We start from the raw sequence: 16,369 nt of genomic DNA, 5'->3' as shown, positions 1-16,369 counted from the left end.
TCCATGTCTTATCAACGACATGTAAGCATATGTGGCCAAAGCAGCAACAAATTCTTGCCAAATTAACGTTTTCTAGAAAACAGTTATATATTTAACAATTATTGACTAGTTAGCCATTGAATATGATGTGATATTAACCGGCAGATAACATATTGACCGAGGCGATAGCCGAGGTCAATATGACTTTCTGCCGGTGAATATTATATGTTGATAAATAAGTGATTTGATATTGGCCTTGTTATTTGTCCGAGGGCAGTCGTATTGGCCCAAGGCCTTCTTATTTTAATTCAACATATTTTAATTATAACAAAGAACAACTGTAAAAATAACTATATTTTATCAGTTTGTATGGGAAACCTACATTTTGTAAGTTATATTGTAAATGTACAACAAAGTGTCAGACTGTGAATGTTTAGAAACTGAGAATATTTTGTTTCATTTATGCAATACACATTTACCGAGTTAAAACAAAATGGCTGCCATTTCCCAGTTTCTTGCAGAAATCTAAATCATTTTTGGCCCTGCTATATAAGCCAATCAAATTACTTCAAATGCGGGCTTTATATCTATATCACTTTTCGGCCCGGGGCATGGAGTGTAATTTTATGCAATGCTTTGATTTAAAATATCAGCGGTTGTAAAATGTATAATTTTGTATTGTGTATCGAAATTGCTAAACTAGTTTGTTGACATTGATTTTCCACGTGTGTAATTAGATAAAATGTGTACCGAGTGTGCAAAAGGCGTTGCATTTCTTGTGTTTATTTATAGTATAGAGGGGGTACATTTGCCGTTACTTCTGAATTATTTGCTTATATTTTTCAATTATTGATAGAATGTCAATCTCCTGTGGTACATGTATCAGAATTAGAGTTGGAGGGTCGGTACATAACTGCTATTTCAGCAGAGAACCAGCTGATAAAATGTTGTTTTTTATGTTGTTGTTTTATTTTTGTTTGTTATTTTTGTTAATTGAATGCGCCTTAAAGCGTAAAAACCTTATATCTGCTGAATAAAGTTTACAAAATGAATAGAATAAATCTACAGTTCTTGTAGGAAAGAAATATGTTTACATTATGTGTCCATATTTAACTAAGGGCGCACGGTGAGTGCACGAAATCATTGCTAAACGGTTTAACCATACTAAACAAAAATCCAGAAATTTCTATTCTATTTATGTATTTTCAAAATTCATGTGTAATAAATAACAGAGACATACTATGTTACAACTCATTCAATAATCGACCATATGGTTATGCACACAACATAATTTTATCACTTTAACTTTTTTTTTAGAAATATTTCATACCTTTCAGCAACCGGAATAATAAAATGTGAATTGATATTACTGTAATATAGATATCCGGTAAAATAAAACAAATGTCTTATATTCATGAGGACCTAGATTATACAAAGAAACAAATTTTACATTATCATTTTCTGATGATAAAATTACGATGACACGGGTAAAAAATCAACCATACAACAAGGTTGTCTATTTCATTTGAGAAGGTAAAGAAAACAATTGTCTCTCCTTTTTATCCAGGCGTGATAACTGTATAAAACTTTCTATCTGTAGTTTTAACCTAGTTTTCTCCCTTTGATAGTTCATGTATTTTGCTATTTGTAATCACCTCCACTTCGCCTGTTGCCTGTTTCTTCGTGTTGTTAATCATCGCTTTAGCAAGAATGTCAAAATGAACGGAAGAATATGTTGGAAACAGTTTGGTTAATGGAAAAAGGACGACTTTAAAACATGTCTCCATAGGACGTCTTTCTACCCTGTTACCTAGCAACAATCTGTATGAAAATATGAAAAGAAAACATACAAATAACTGCAATAAATGTTTTGTTAAAATGCATAGAAAATTGTTAGTTGTAATAGGTAGAAACGATAAAATCCATATAAGAAAATAAAAACAAAATTGGTTTCAATAAGGTCGGATGTTTCACTACAAGACAAACTCATCTCAAGTCTTTTAAATGCCAGTGTCTCATTGGTTAATTTTAAAACTATAAATAAATCCAGGTGACGCTTTCATATAAACGTGTAAAAATTACGTGATTTTGTACCTTTTGTCCATCAAAGTGTTATTTTCAAGTTTATGATACTCTAAAGTAAGAACATGTAAATATGAATAAAATCATTATTAAGAGCTTGACCCATATTTAAGATACATATGTATTTATAAATAAACAAACCCTGGCTGAAATATTGAAAGCCTTTTGAAATGTAAATCCTTTAGCCCCTCTTCAACCTCGCCCTGAAAAATTGACATAAATGACATTAAAACTTTTTTTATTTATGTAATACCAAATAGATTGTAGATTCTTTAACAAAAAGAACCACAATAAAGTCATGATTTATTCAAACTGTCCGTCAACTGTTCCCTCATAGCAGATCATCTGGTATTATCATTAATTATAATCTGACATTATACATGTATAACCTAGATAAAAAAAAGTCTCAAAATCATTTAGATAATGGTCTCTATATGGACTCACGGATGCTCACATTCATCATCAATATTTTCATTATAAGCCTAAGTATCCTTACTGCGCCTTATACCTAGTGTATATTTAAAGATCAAGCTTTCACTCATAGATTAATAACTTCAACATAATTAGTGTTACAAATGAGATACTATTTCACCTCATGTAAAATATACGTTTCCTAAACGCCGCCTTCCCTTGTTGATCTTGTTTATCATATTTTTTTTAATTATAAGTTGGAATGAATTTCCAAATTTTTTTAAAATATTGTAGTCATTAATCTTTCTACAACATCCACCCAATTCTAAAACTAAAACTATATAGTATACATGTTATATGATACGCTACCTTGACTTTATTGTACAAGAGAGAACTATTTTTATCAGACGTTGAGGCAGTCACAACTTGAAAATGCGTACATCCGGCTTCTTTAGCAACTTTTGCACTGTTTAAAACATAGTCCTTGTCAACTCTTACAAAATGTTCCTGTAATATTTGTCAATAACAGAATTATACACTTTAAATATAAATAGTATTTCTAATAAGACTTAATAGTACAATGCATTGACAATTTCGTTATACATTGTCTTGTCAAACTAATTATCTGTGTAAAAATGCAATGCATGTACACTGTATATCGAATTGCATCGTAGGATACCCGCGGCTTGTTAATCAACCATGGGTGACGATGATCGATTGTTAATTCTACAATTATTACAATGTTTATAGAACAGAACAAAACAAAATCTTTATTTGTACACTTGAGCTCTACGCCCCTCGTCTATATAAATATAATACATAAAATACAAAATTTTATAATTCTTAATAGCACAATTTCTGTAAAAATAATAACAAATATGTTGTCAAACTTAACAGTTCAATTTGAATTAAGATAAGATAATATAATATATAAGACTTGTGTAGCTTAAAAGAATAATTAGCATAAAATGTATGATACATGACTTGTACAGAATAATAATGCATTATTCATACAATTCATTATAATTTTTTGTTTTTGTTTTTGTTTTTGTTTTTTATAACTTACCGGTCCAGCTTTTCCACGTGTCGTTCCTAGGCAACAAAAACCAACATCACAATTTTTGAAATCTTCGGTATGTGTTTCCACCTTTTCAAAATCTATTACTTTTTGACTCTACAAAAAGATAAGACAACAAACAATTTTATTTCATCCACGATTGCACGTAAAAAGAAGTTTGATTCAAAAATTAAAAACATTAACTTCTTGTGGTATTTATTACATTGTTATAATTCTCCATTGGCTACATAACATTTTGATATCAAATATGAATATTTTATGTATCAATTATTTTCGGTTCACCTTTGGTGGGTGCAAAGAAACAGGTTGTTTTTTCTTGACTGTGAAACTCCTTTGTGAACAGATGTAATGGATGATGTACTTTTGGAAAAGAATAAGTTTATTTATGTTTGAGATAGTGCCCATTAGGGGTGTACATGTACAACCTTACTACCTAAACTTTCTTGTATTTCATGGGTTTTATCAAAGATGCATTTTAATGCTATTTGTAAGGGGACAAAACAACTTTAAAGTTGCATGTCTCAAGATGAGCCAAAATATTTTTAAAAAATCAAATTTAATTAAGAGAATTATTTACTAAAATGTTTTAAAAAGTAAAATCATTCAAGGTTTAAGCAAACATTAACATGCTATTTGCAACTAATGGCTGCTTTTCTGCTTTTATCATCATATGTTTACTGTAAGGGCTGTTTTTGCATATTTTAACATCTTTTGGTATTTTACGCTGATTATAAATGCCATTTGCAATGTAAAATTTACTCACTTTTTCCACAATATTTTCTTTTCAATATATTTTCAAAATGCATAGGAAATATGCATTTGATTCTGACCAAATTTATCACGAAAACATTTGCTTGTCAACTTATAATAATGAGGCACAAAAAGTACAAGGAACCAGTTTGTATTCCCATGTCATTATTATTTAGTTTTCATTAGAAAGGTATCGGTAAAATTTAATAAAAGAAGACCCACTGTCACTTTAATTGTTCGTCCAACGATGTTAAATAGAACCCTGAATCTAATCTAATGTCTTATCGAATGGAAATCATTTGTACCTGCATTTTAGAACATAGCACATATGTTTATGCAAACAAAACCCGATAACGCCTTTCTTACTTAATATATATACATGTATATTTGACAAGATAGAGCAAGATAAACGCTTTATACGCTTTAACATTTTAAGCGGTATTTTGGTAATAGTTTCATCTCTTAGCACACATTTAAAAGCACGTAACACATAAATATCCCAGATCAATGACCTCTTTAAGGTAAGTAACCTTATCTTTGATCTGTATATAAACTATAGTGTCTTAAAAAGTCATAAAATCAACACTACATAATATCCATGACATTACAATACCCTGAACAGATACCCAAACATAGCTTTCGAAAATGAATTTTAGGAAAACTCAAATTGTTGGGGTCAAAATTTAACACGATATTTTGATTACTTTATGTTTATTTTAGGAATTCATTCGACGCTATCTTAAGATACGACTGACAGGCTGTATTTAAAAGAAAATACTGATAACAATTTAAAGTATCTAAGTGTTTCATTGTTTCTATTACATGACGTTATATCCTTTACAATCTTCCCTGTACAATTTTCATCTCGTTTCACTCAAGATGTGTCTATTTTTAGCAAGTTTTAGAACTTTAACCCCTTCTCGTAGTGGCTAAATTTCAGTAAGTATATGGAAGTCAGTAAAAATCATGTAAGCCCCCAAAGGTGTAGATCATCTTGTAAAAGAATAAATTCCACTGCCAAGATTTACATAAGAACAAACATATATGGCTAATTTATAACTTACAAACCGACTATCGTCTGCAATTTGAAAATCTCCAAGGTCCACTTGTCTCCTTCCGATGAGAATAATGTTTGAAAAACTGTTGTCACGTGACAACTGTTTAATGACTGCCTTCCCTGTCTCACCAGTATATCCTAAAACAAAAACTTTCAGACCAGACGACATTTTGAATACCAAAGTCACGTTACAATTTAGGATTAAACACGTTTTGTTTACGTTTAGTTTAGATCAATAATCTGTATGTCCGTATATTATATTAAGATCAAATATAGCGACTTAAAACTTGTTTAAGTACAATCAGTCTTATATCTATCACATTTCAAATGATTCAATTCATAAAATATGTCCTTGCTATTTTTTTTTACATAACCCTTAGTTATATCAGTAATCACTGCACATATACATGTTTATTTTGCGTTCTTTTTATCTCTAGTCTTAACCATATAGTACATATTCAATAGTTGACGTTTTTATGACCTTGTTACATAGGTTTATCATATCAGCGCATAAATATTGTAACGACGTACAGGTATATAAACTGGAACGCGAGTCTTCATATTTTGACATGATAAATTAACCTTTCATCCCGCAGATGACAATACAATCTACCCATGTGACCAGTGCAGACCACGATCAGCCGGCACATCGGTGTCGTCTGTATTATAATGAACTGCACTGTCCGCTATTTAGTCAGTAGTAATTCTCCATACACAAACAACTTTCTTCTTGTTACTTATGTAATTGAAATGTTTTATATCCTTTCAGCAGCTGTAACGTAATAAAACGTATTCGCGAAGGTGGCACTTTTGGGCTTCCGTAGATTCCATATTAATTCCTCAAATTTGGATTAGGCTCCAACATTGAAACATATGCATGGCATAATACAGGATGTCACGTGATCAAGGTCAAGGACGAATTTCGAACACCGCTATTTCCATTTAAAGACGTGTTTGCGTGCGAATTTGACAAAATTGGAAATTTGAATTCTACCGCCAACACATGTTTCTCACCAGGTGCGTGTCACGTGACTTTTCCTGCCAAAATGTTATATTTTTCGAACAGATAAATGGTCAAGGTGGGGAACAAACACAAAGTTAACCATGTAGGAGACAGCTGCACTGCGTTTATACTTCCGGTTTTTTTTTAAGTTAGCCGCGCATACATCACCATAACAGCCTGCGCATGTCGTCACGTCCTGAAATCGCGTGCTCTGACGCGCGCTTTTATGTCACACAGCACTAAATCAGAATGTCATAGGGTTGAAACATCGCCAGTAACTGCCTATACGGACTGAGAGGCGACACTTTGAGGTAGGGGGTCTCTATGAAAATGCTTGAAAAGGTGGTGGCCGCCGAAAGGATATATTGTTATGTATGGATGAAACATTGATAAAGATTGTATCATATTATATTTTGATATTTTCCCCTAAAATGATGAATGACAAGTCAATTATCGATAATAAAAAAAGCATCACAAAAGTTCAAGATAAGTCATATTAACTAAAGACGTTTTAAAGATCATTTACCTTTAGAATAAATCACATGTATTTCCTGTTCTTATTTGAATAATAATTATTCATTCTATTTCATACCGCATTAAAATAGGCATTTTTAATGTTTGATTCTATGCTTGCATATGTCTTTTGATATCATAAAATGTCGGTATATCATGTAAACAACAAATGTTAATGTGCATTTTTTTTTAATATTTTAAACGGATGAAGAAAAACAGATTTAACTTATGTAGTAACTACAATATTCACCGTTCAACACAAGCTAACGGCGAACAGGTCCGACAACTCTTGATCACATTTGAATTTCAGAGTCAGGTCGAAAGTTCAACGGTAGCTGGAGAATAAATGTCTACGCGGAAGCTTTAGCAACCACGTATAATCAAAGGGCTGCAACCTCTGTGGTATTTTCTGATCTTTGCAATCTAAATCATACTGACTATCTGTATGTATTTTCCTATATAAGTTTATTTTTATATACTATAATTAATCTTACGCACCGACTGCGTCTATAACAGTTTGAGATTGATACATATGGAATTTTGCATGACTAGAGTTGCATCAAAAAATCATTTTCATTTTTTTATGACAGCCATACTTTATCCTTGCATATCGTGGCTACTTCCTTAAAAAAGACACTTCAAAAAAAAAAGTTGCCTCGACTGGGATTTGAACCTTGGGCCTCTCACACCCTAAACAACGCGCTACCTCTGCACCACGGTGAAGTAATACATATGTAGCTTGAATAATAACAAATACATTGTAATTCTAAATTGAGAATTTCCATTCCGTGTTTGTAATCCTTACTAATTTCGAGGTATTTCTTCACTATAAACCTGTTGTTTAACACTGATGAAAATAATTTAGCGAAAATCTTCTCGCCAAAACAGTACGACATGTATATATTCCACTCCTCGACAGTCAGATTTATGTGTACTACGCTCTGGAGTATTCGGTAATCGACATAGCTAAAAATAGCATTTTCATTGATTAAGCTTTACGGAAATAGCTGAACATTTTTCATTGGGTAAAAAAGATATTCATCCGCGAAATTTGTGATTGTAACCTCATATTTATATTGACTATTCTAAACTTTTAATGCACTGTAATTCGTTAAATGCATACATTAAAAATTATTCTTTATTTTAAATTGCTGGTTTTTAAGCAGTTCTGAGTGAGAACTACTTTGCGTTGTTAGGTCTGTTAGGAAAATTTGTGTTAGACCGTGGATGTTAGCTATGTATTTACTGATCTTGCGATCAGAAAATACAAAAATGTTATATCTATGAAGAATAGTGTTGCATAATGACATGAGTTTAATTGAAGTAATTTTAGATGTTGACTGATCTTTTATTGATGATGCTGATAAATGCGTTGCAGAGTGAATTCCCTTTGATAAGAGGTAACCATTTGTAAATTGATTTTTTTTCTAATTCACTAATCACGCGGCAACGGCGCCGGTGTTTACATTGGTCGAAATTGATCTTTATTTTTTTATACACCTAAAAACGTTTTCACCCAAAATATGCCAAATCTGTGAGTGTCTCAAAGCAACAGAACGGAACTTTAGTATTGATATTAAAATTCTGAAGGTTTGTTAAAAATTGTGAGTGCCTGAAACAATTATCAGTTATTAAATGTTCTTCTTTTAGAAACAAAATGATTTTGTGTGAAAAAGGTAGTTCGAGTGTGATAAGTTAATAAAACTATTATGTGGTTTGTTATTTTAGCATAATTATGTAAGTTTTAATAGTGTCAGAATTGTTTGAAAAAAAATTCACAAAGCTCCTCATAAAACTCTTAAAAATACTTCCAGGGTTCCATGTAGTCAACTTCTAAAGTCAAATATCTAGGTCCAGTCATATAACACTTGGTCAAGTTAAAGAGAGTGCTGCATTATTCCTAGAGAAACATGAGACTATACCAGTCTGATTTTAATTTTGAAGCAAGTTTAAGTGAGGATTTTTTTCTATTCATTATTTTTAGAAAATATAATATACAGTTCAATCGGTAAAGAATGAACTCTTTATTCCATCCAAATACAGATTTTATAACGTTCCCATTGGTTGGTTCAAAATCTATAAGTTAAGTTTAGCACCTATATAAGAAGCTGAGCGGCGTGTTCGATGAAGGTTGTACATAAATTTTCAAATTATTTCAACTTAGATTTAATCTAGCTTAACTCAATAATAACCACACTTCCCTCTCGATACACATATGACATTTGCTACATTTGAAAGTTTATTGTATTTTTCAGGCTATTACAATGTGAGACATTTCGTCATTTCTGGTACTTATAATCCTTTGAAGAGATTAAAACTAATAAAGACATTGTTGATCATCAGCTACCGTTAACGGCGCTGACGTTGACATGACATATAGTGAAGTTCATTTTCATTTATATGGAACATAAATCTGCAATTTATATGATTTGAAGCATGATTTACGTTTCCCTAAATTATAAGAATAAAATAATTGAAATTGCGTAAAGATATTACATGAAATAATAAACAATAAGAAACGTTGTTGATATATCAAAATAATTTAATAAATAATTTATTCATTTATTTATTTACATCATGATTAAATGAGACAATGTTATCACATAAATTAAAATATTTTAGCACATTTTTTTACCCACAAAGGGGATATAATTCACTCATGTTTAACACTGAATTAGTAAAGATAATTTCTCTTTTGCTATTCGGCTGGCCAGGGCTTATGGCTGGTGCCATATTGGTCATCAATATATACGCAGACGATAAAGGCGCACACAAATTTTTCATCGCAGACACTTTTTTTGTTTTTCGACAATGCATTATAGAAATGAATCCGTCCAGAATTTGACTAGGTGTGAGTAAGTTTTCTTCATTATGGCACGTGGTGTATGACGTAAAATGTTTCATGTATTATGATCTTATTTCTGGGTTTAGAGGTTTTCTCGTGCGCATTCTCTCCAGTGTGGCCATTGAAAATTTATATACAAGTCGTCTGCCTTCAACCCGTTCTAGAATGCCTCTCTTGTAATAATGTCTGAAATAAAACGAAAACTATCACAATTAACGGCCTTATTTAATGTTATAAATATACTTTAAGCAATTCTTCAAAATGTTGTTCTCATACACGTAAAATTATCACGATATTTGTTATCGGCATAAAAATATAAGTAGCCTATTATGTCACAGCATTATATTTTTCAATATGTCAGATTTTTCACAATTTTTACCAATTCTTTTTATTAAAATATATAATAAAAGAAAGAATTAAACGATAATAAAACTGTAAATAAAAATGTAGACTAACCTCATTGCTCGGCTCAATTTTTCGTACGTCATGTTTTCGTTGCTCTTCAATGTACCCCACAGTTGTGCGACTGATTCCGACTGTACAAACCGGAAAACGCCCTCGTTTTGGTTTTCCCATTTCAATATGGATGGATTATAAAGGGGGTTGTTTAGCATGTCGTAGATGAACTCCCATAAATGTTGACTCTTCACTGAAGAAAATAAGGAATTACTTTAATGATAATAAGAAATGTTTTTGTCTAATGAATATAATGTTTAAACTTTAATTTTTTAAGGATTACTTCCCTTGTTACGTGTTTTGAAATTAAGTAAAATCAAGGGAAATAATCACAAAATTGACTGTTTGATATAACAAATGTATATGAAATATATGTGCATACAGGTGTGTTACATTTACATATTATATAAAGGTTTTCATTTTATTCTAGATATGCTAAAAGGTTATGTACTTACTTTTCTTTTCCCGCTGTGCCTGTAACTCTTCCTCGGTTGGAACGCTCTTAATGCGTGGCCGACCAGGGCGTCGTCGTGGCGTTCCATTTGTATCGTAGCGCTCTCTGGCGGTCATCTTATACTGAGACTTTTGGCTAAGATGGTACTGACTTCCTGTGTATTCGTATGGATAGTTTAAAGGCTGCATGCCCAGTGAATATGATGATTGAGGAGGCAACATGTTTCCGGTATCAGACGTTTGGAATGACTGAGAACCATTTCCGTTTGCTAAAAATAGAAATAATTATTGAAAATAATAGATATGGGTGGATAAAGGTTCGTAACAAAAATACTTTATTGATTTATTTTATTTTATAATATCTTTTTATATATAATACATAATTCTGATATACAGTAAGAATTTACGAAAGTTTCGGGATAACATTTTTATCTTTGGTAATATATATACATTTAATCAAATGCTTTTTACCATAAACAAAGTCATATGGTGTCAGTCTTTCTGTTCCCGGGACATACATGTCAGGACTAGTTTGAGTTGAGCTTTGACTAGGACTAGTTACATGACTATGTGATAACTCACTGGGACTCGTTGCTATGGAAAAGCTGCTGTTTCGAGATTCTGTGTAGCTGTAAGTTTGGTCAAATTCGGATTGCTCTGAGAAGCTAGAGTGGGCTGGCAGGGGAAAAATTACTGGAAATTCAAAAATTTGAAAAAAATAACTTAAAAAAAATTTTAAATTTTTAAACCATTAATGAAAAAAACTTATTTAAAATTTTTAATTTTGGAAGGGACAAAAAACTTTATTTTGTGTTTCCGGGGGATAAAATAATTCCCTTGTATGAAATAAAATTTTAAATTTTTGTTTAAATTGTTGATAACTTCTGAAAAAAAATTGCAAATTTGTTTTTTTTAAAAAAAGGATATATTTTTTAAAAATAAAAAATATATCCCTTACACCCTTTGACCAATTGTGGGAAAACATTTTGTAAAGAATTTCTCCAAAATATGGACCAAAGGGTTTTTAAAAATCTTCGGGACCCATTTGAAAAAGAAAATTTTTTCCGGAAAACCGCCCCTAAAAGCTTCCCCAAAGTAGTAAAAGTGGGCCCCATTTTTTTTCCCGGGGAGTAATATAACCAGTCTAAAACTTCCGTTGCATTCCAATTCTCTGGATGCTTGATTGTCCAGCTCATTAATTCAGATGACGTTGTATCTGTAAAAAAGCAACATAGACATAAGAAAGCTATAATAATGTTAAATATAAGAATTGAACTATACATTTTGAGTTCGCAAGAAACAAAATTTATATTAATCTTACTAATATGACTAAGATATAAAGTTTTATCTAAAGATATTGTGTAGTTTAGAAAAATAGCATTTTACATACCATTGGAATCTTCCTCGTAAAAGTTATGGGTCTGTATAAGGTTTTGGTGCTGAGAATGTGAGTATGTCACTGAATCTTTCTGTAATGACGTCGATGATTGTGACATAAATTTTGACGTCATATCCGGTAACTGAATGAGATCTGAATATTGTTTTAATTCATCAAAATGTTTAATATAATCTTTACTGGTGTCGGTGTTTAATTTTTCGTTTACACGAATCTGGGTGTTTACAACATCCATACATTTATTAACAGAATCACAGTTGTTGTCTTTTACAATGTTTTGTAAAGATATTGCAGACTGTACGATATCTTCAGGCACAATAAAGTCTCGCTCAGGCACATCATATGGCGTAGACGAACTATTTGTACTTGCGGAGGAATATTGAGACGATTCCTCTTTGTTTTCTTTTGCAACAAAAGAGAGATATTCATTGTCCATGTCAATTTGCTCTACCAGATCGTCGGCAATACTTTGTGTATGTTGAGCTTCCGACGGAATCTGATGAGTTTGAAATGACCTTTCCGGCATAAAAGAAGCGTCAAAGAATGAATGATAGGTACTAATTCCGTCGTCAAACGGCGACAAGGCACTTTCGATTTGCTCCATGAGATCAGAATGCTGAAAAGACAAAAAAATCCTTATAAAATAAAACAGTCATTACATAAGCATTATATAATAATTAATTCATTCTCAGATTAAAGAAAATGGGTGAGATATCAACTTTTTGGTGTATGCTTACATTTTTGTTTTAGATCTATCTTATTTCTATTTGTACATGAACATTCCTTTTAAACAATGTGTTGAAATGATTATTATATAAGAATATACCAGAAAATAAGAAGTACAAACAAAATCGTTTATAATAAGACAGCGTTTATTAAATAAACCATGTCTATAATATGTTTCTTCCTGACAAGCTTGAAAGTATTTAAAACTTAAATATATATTCAGAACTGTAATTGGATATTAACATCCAATGTTGTGTAAATCATATACCGTAAAACCCAAGCAAAGAAATGTGAAAATATGAAAATACCTAAATCATACCATTATAAAATATGTGAGATTATATATAGATAAGAAAAATAACATCCACAACCAAATAAATGAATTAGAATAATACCTCTTCAATATCAGCCGACGGCATTATTGAGTCTAATTCACCGTCGGGAGACAACTGAAGCAGCTTTTGGGCCTTCGCTTGTTCGATTTCATCTAGGACACAACCAACTAGGTAGAATAAATCTTGCTGTTCAGCCTCAGCTGTAAGATAAAATATAATACTTGTTGTCTTTTTTTCTTTTCTCCTAATATAATATGTGTAAATTAAGTTTAGCTCAGTGAATGAAACTAACTTTTAAAAAGTGGTTTGCGTGTTTGCTTCATCTTTTGAAATAAATAATAAATATTAGAGTTGTTAAATGAGAACATTATTTTCATTCTCAGTCATTTGTTATTATCGTTCTTTTGATATCATTATTATTAGTAGTAATTGCATCATCATCTTCATCATCGTCATCATCATCATCATCGTCGTCGTCGTCATCATCATTATCACCATCGTTATTATTATTTTCATTATTTTTATCATTATTATTTTTTTATCATTATTATTTTTGTTTTTTTGCTATAAATACACTGTAAAATTTTTTAATTAAAGTTTTTTTCAAACCCATCACCATCTTCAAAAATATCTCATCATCAACAACAAACAAAACCATATCATTTAAAATATGATTTGATATCATGATAAGTTTTAACTCATTACAATTTTAATTAAATATTCCATTTTTGTTAAAGTAAGGAAAAAAAATAGAATTTATTTTGTTAAAATATCCAGTTACTATAAACGGCCCGGTTTTGTCATATTTTTTCTTTTCCTTGCAACTTGAAAAAAATTAAAACAAAAAATAAATTTTTTAAATAAAATTAAAAAAAAAATAATAGACAATCACCATATCATGCAGTTCCAATGTACCAAAATTGCAAGTGGTATATCAATAAAAAAAAGAAAGAAAATTCCAATGTTAATTCAAATATTTGAAATAATAAATATAAAGATTAGTTCAATCAAGTGCAGGATTTCGGAAGTAAAAATCTGAAAAGGAAGACGGTTATGAAAATTACCTGAGTCTAAATCCAGTGTTTGAACCATCAGGAAATCTTTCGAGGAAATAGAATTTTAAATTTTATCCCAAGTTCCTTCTATTTTATTAAAACATTCGATGTTTCCTTATTAGAAGTTCATTTCAGTTTGAGTAAAGTAAGTGGTAACATGTTATATACAGGTTTTTAATGATGAACTTTTTCAATTCGGCTGCTGGCAATTTTGAAAAAAGTGGGCGGGATTTAATTTTGATTGTCAATAAGTCGTGTAATTAAATATTACAAGTGGTATACTGTTAAAAATGATCCATCAATATTGACAAGATAAAATCAATAAAAACGATAATTGAACGAAGAATCACCTGCGGGAATTGACTATACGTCTAACGTTAGGATGGTCTAGCTCCGAGGAACACGGTTGATGCAAGGGGTCGAGGGATAAGGACAGGACCACGGATTGCCCTAGGATCGCTCTATCCATCAAAAAAAGTGTTGTTGTTGTTTTATATAACGGATTGTCATGATAAATTAATAAAAAACAAATGTTCTCACAGGTCGGCCCTTATTTGTTCTTTACGTAATTTGTCATTGTTCTGTCTAAATGCAGACAGTTTCGATGATTTCTTTAAATGTTGTTTTAATTTATGATTAATTGAAATAGTTTTGAACTTTCAAGTTCGCCGCAATAGTCAAATTTATTTTTTTTAAGTGACCACCTATTTTTCATCAACTTTAATAAATATTTTTACTAGTTATTTCAGAATAGGAATCTTACTGAATTCGGTCGTTATTTAACTATTAATGTTTTACTAACATTTCAAGAAGAAAGAAAGATCAAGTAAAACAAAAACATCAATAAAAAAGATAAAAAAGAGCTTCTATTTCACCTCAAAAAACTTAACCAGGTTAAAAAGCGAATAAATAATATGACTATATTCAAATTTGAACTTCTATTTCACCTCTATAAAAACTTTGACTGGTTCAAAAGCGTATACATATTATGACTTTATTTCTTATTTTGTTTTATATTCGATTTAAACAACTTTTGCATCTTATTTTATTATTGCAATAGACTGTAAGCTACACATTGTAATAAAAACTTATATTTTTATGTAAATTTCAATAAAATGCAACAAAATTAGTCAAGAACTTTTCTCATGATGGTATATAATTCATGATACTTTCTTTTAGGGCATTTCTTTTTTTATTTTACTTCGATTTGACCATCATTTTCCTACTCGTAAATAACCAAATAATCTGTTTATTAGATGAGATTTTCTCTGACTTAAACAGTTACAATGTTGACAACATAGAATATATGCACTAAATGAGCATTCCTAATTTGATCTTCTAATGAAATTACCGGATGTGCATGAACTTGGATTCATTACAATTTAAATATGAATTTAAATTTGATTAGTAATTGATATGCTAGAATTTTTCTGAATTTATCTACGATTTATCTCGTACTTTACTTTTTTTTAAATAAAATTTTTCATGTTTTGAAAAACAAATATTTTTACAACCAAACAAAGAACTATAAACGCGGTGTATTTTAAAGGCATTAATACCAATTGAAAAGTCAGTTTGTTTTGATAAATGTGCACATAAATGTAATGATAAGTAAAGATAAGAACAAATCATGTATTTTGTTTCTTGTTTGTATTTATTGATTTATGGTGAACATGATTGACAAATTATCTGTTATAACGACATCACCGCCGTCATACAACACCATCTTTGCCATCGGCTTATCGTCTTCAAGATCATGTTTCATGTTGTTGTTGTTGTTTTTGTTTTTAGGGGGAGAGGGGTGTTTCTTTATCTTTCTTTTCTTTTTAGTTTTGTTTCTTCTGTTTAACAAAAGACATAAGTATATGTCTATATAACATTTATACTACTTCTCAAAATAACTGTCTTTTTAAAAGAAAAATAACATTCAAGACCTTAAGTTCAAGAATAGAAGTATTGTTGTTTTTATATCAAGCAGAAAACAACAGCAGACGGCATAGTCCTGCCTGAACACAATTTTTTAATAGTTTGAGGAAAATATAATAAAAAAACTATGTTTATATTAAATAGAAGACATATAATCTTAAATATTATGAACGATGATATGGCTATATTTCGTAATAATATTTCTAGGCGGTAAAGTTTTTTGTCGATTTAAGATGGTTGTATACTTCTGTGTCACAATAAAGAAGTAATTAAGTTACTTGACATGGAGCCAGTGTCGTGTTGA

At 30.6% G+C, this 16,369-nt stretch overlaps 2 protein-coding genes across 2 annotated transcripts; both read right to left on the bottom strand.

Moving 5' to 3' along the window:
* Positions 1-1,154: 1,154 nt before the first annotated feature.
* LOC132720702 (oxidoreductase HTATIP2-like) lies at positions 1,155-6,713 on the bottom strand. Its single transcript, XM_060704887.1, has 5 exons — positions 5,365-6,713; positions 3,539-3,646; positions 2,842-2,979; positions 2,203-2,264; positions 1,155-1,800 (listed from the first exon to the last, which is right to left on the bottom strand). Exons 1-5 carry the CDS (start codon positions 5,524-5,526, stop codon positions 1,587-1,589), a joined length of 684 nt encoding a protein of 227 aa, XP_060560870.1. The 5' UTR covers positions 5,527-6,713; the 3' UTR covers positions 1,155-1,586.
* Positions 6,714-9,607: 2,894 nt separating this feature from the next.
* On the bottom strand, positions 9,608-15,191 carry LOC132720696 (uncharacterized). Its single transcript, XM_060704880.1, has 8 exons — positions 14,149-15,191; positions 13,145-13,284; positions 12,018-12,639; positions 11,586-11,843; positions 11,099-11,320; positions 10,630-10,896; positions 10,175-10,367; positions 9,608-9,904 (listed from the first exon to the last, which is right to left on the bottom strand). The coding sequence occupies exons 1-8, from the start codon at positions 14,174-14,176 to the stop codon at positions 9,781-9,783; spliced, it is 1,854 nt and encodes a 617-aa protein (XP_060560863.1). The 5' UTR covers positions 14,177-15,191; the 3' UTR covers positions 9,608-9,780.
* Between the last annotated feature and the right edge of the window lie 1,178 nt (positions 15,192-16,369).

The sequence above is a fragment of the Ruditapes philippinarum genome, unplaced genomic scaffold, assembly GCF_026571515.1.
Source record: "Ruditapes philippinarum isolate M1 unplaced genomic scaffold, ASM2657151v2 ctg859_1_1_1_1, whole genome shotgun sequence".
NCBI lineage: Eukaryota > Metazoa > Mollusca > Bivalvia > Venerida > Veneridae > Ruditapes > Ruditapes philippinarum.
Note: the sequence above shows the minus strand (reverse complement) of the source record. Positions and strands in the feature narration are given on the sequence as shown.

Excerpts from the sequence above, each read along its gene's own strand:
- LOC132720702 (XM_060704887.1), bottom strand. The coding sequence starts at position 5,526 with ATGTCGTCTGGTCTGAAAGTTTTTGTTTTAGGATATACTGGTGAGACA. Across the intron at positions 2,980-3,538 it reads CACGTGGAAAAGCTGGACCG|GAACATTTTGTAAGAGTTGA; the intron begins GTAAGTTATAAA and ends CAAATATTACAG. Across the intron at positions 1,801-2,202 it reads CTTTCAATATTTCAGCCAGG|ATTGTTGCTAGGTAACAGGG; the intron begins GTTTGTTTATTT and ends ATTTTCATACAG.
- LOC132720696 (XM_060704880.1), bottom strand. The coding sequence starts at position 14,176 with ATGGTTCAAACACTGGATTTAGACTCAG. Across the intron at positions 13,285-14,148 it reads AACACTGGATTTAGACTCAG|CTGAGGCTGAACAGCAAGAT; the intron begins GTAATTTTCATA and ends TTTATCTTACAG. Across the intron at positions 11,844-12,017 it reads TTACGAGGAAGATTCCAATG|ATACAACGTCATCTGAATTA; the intron begins GTATGTAAAATG and ends GCTTTTTTACAG.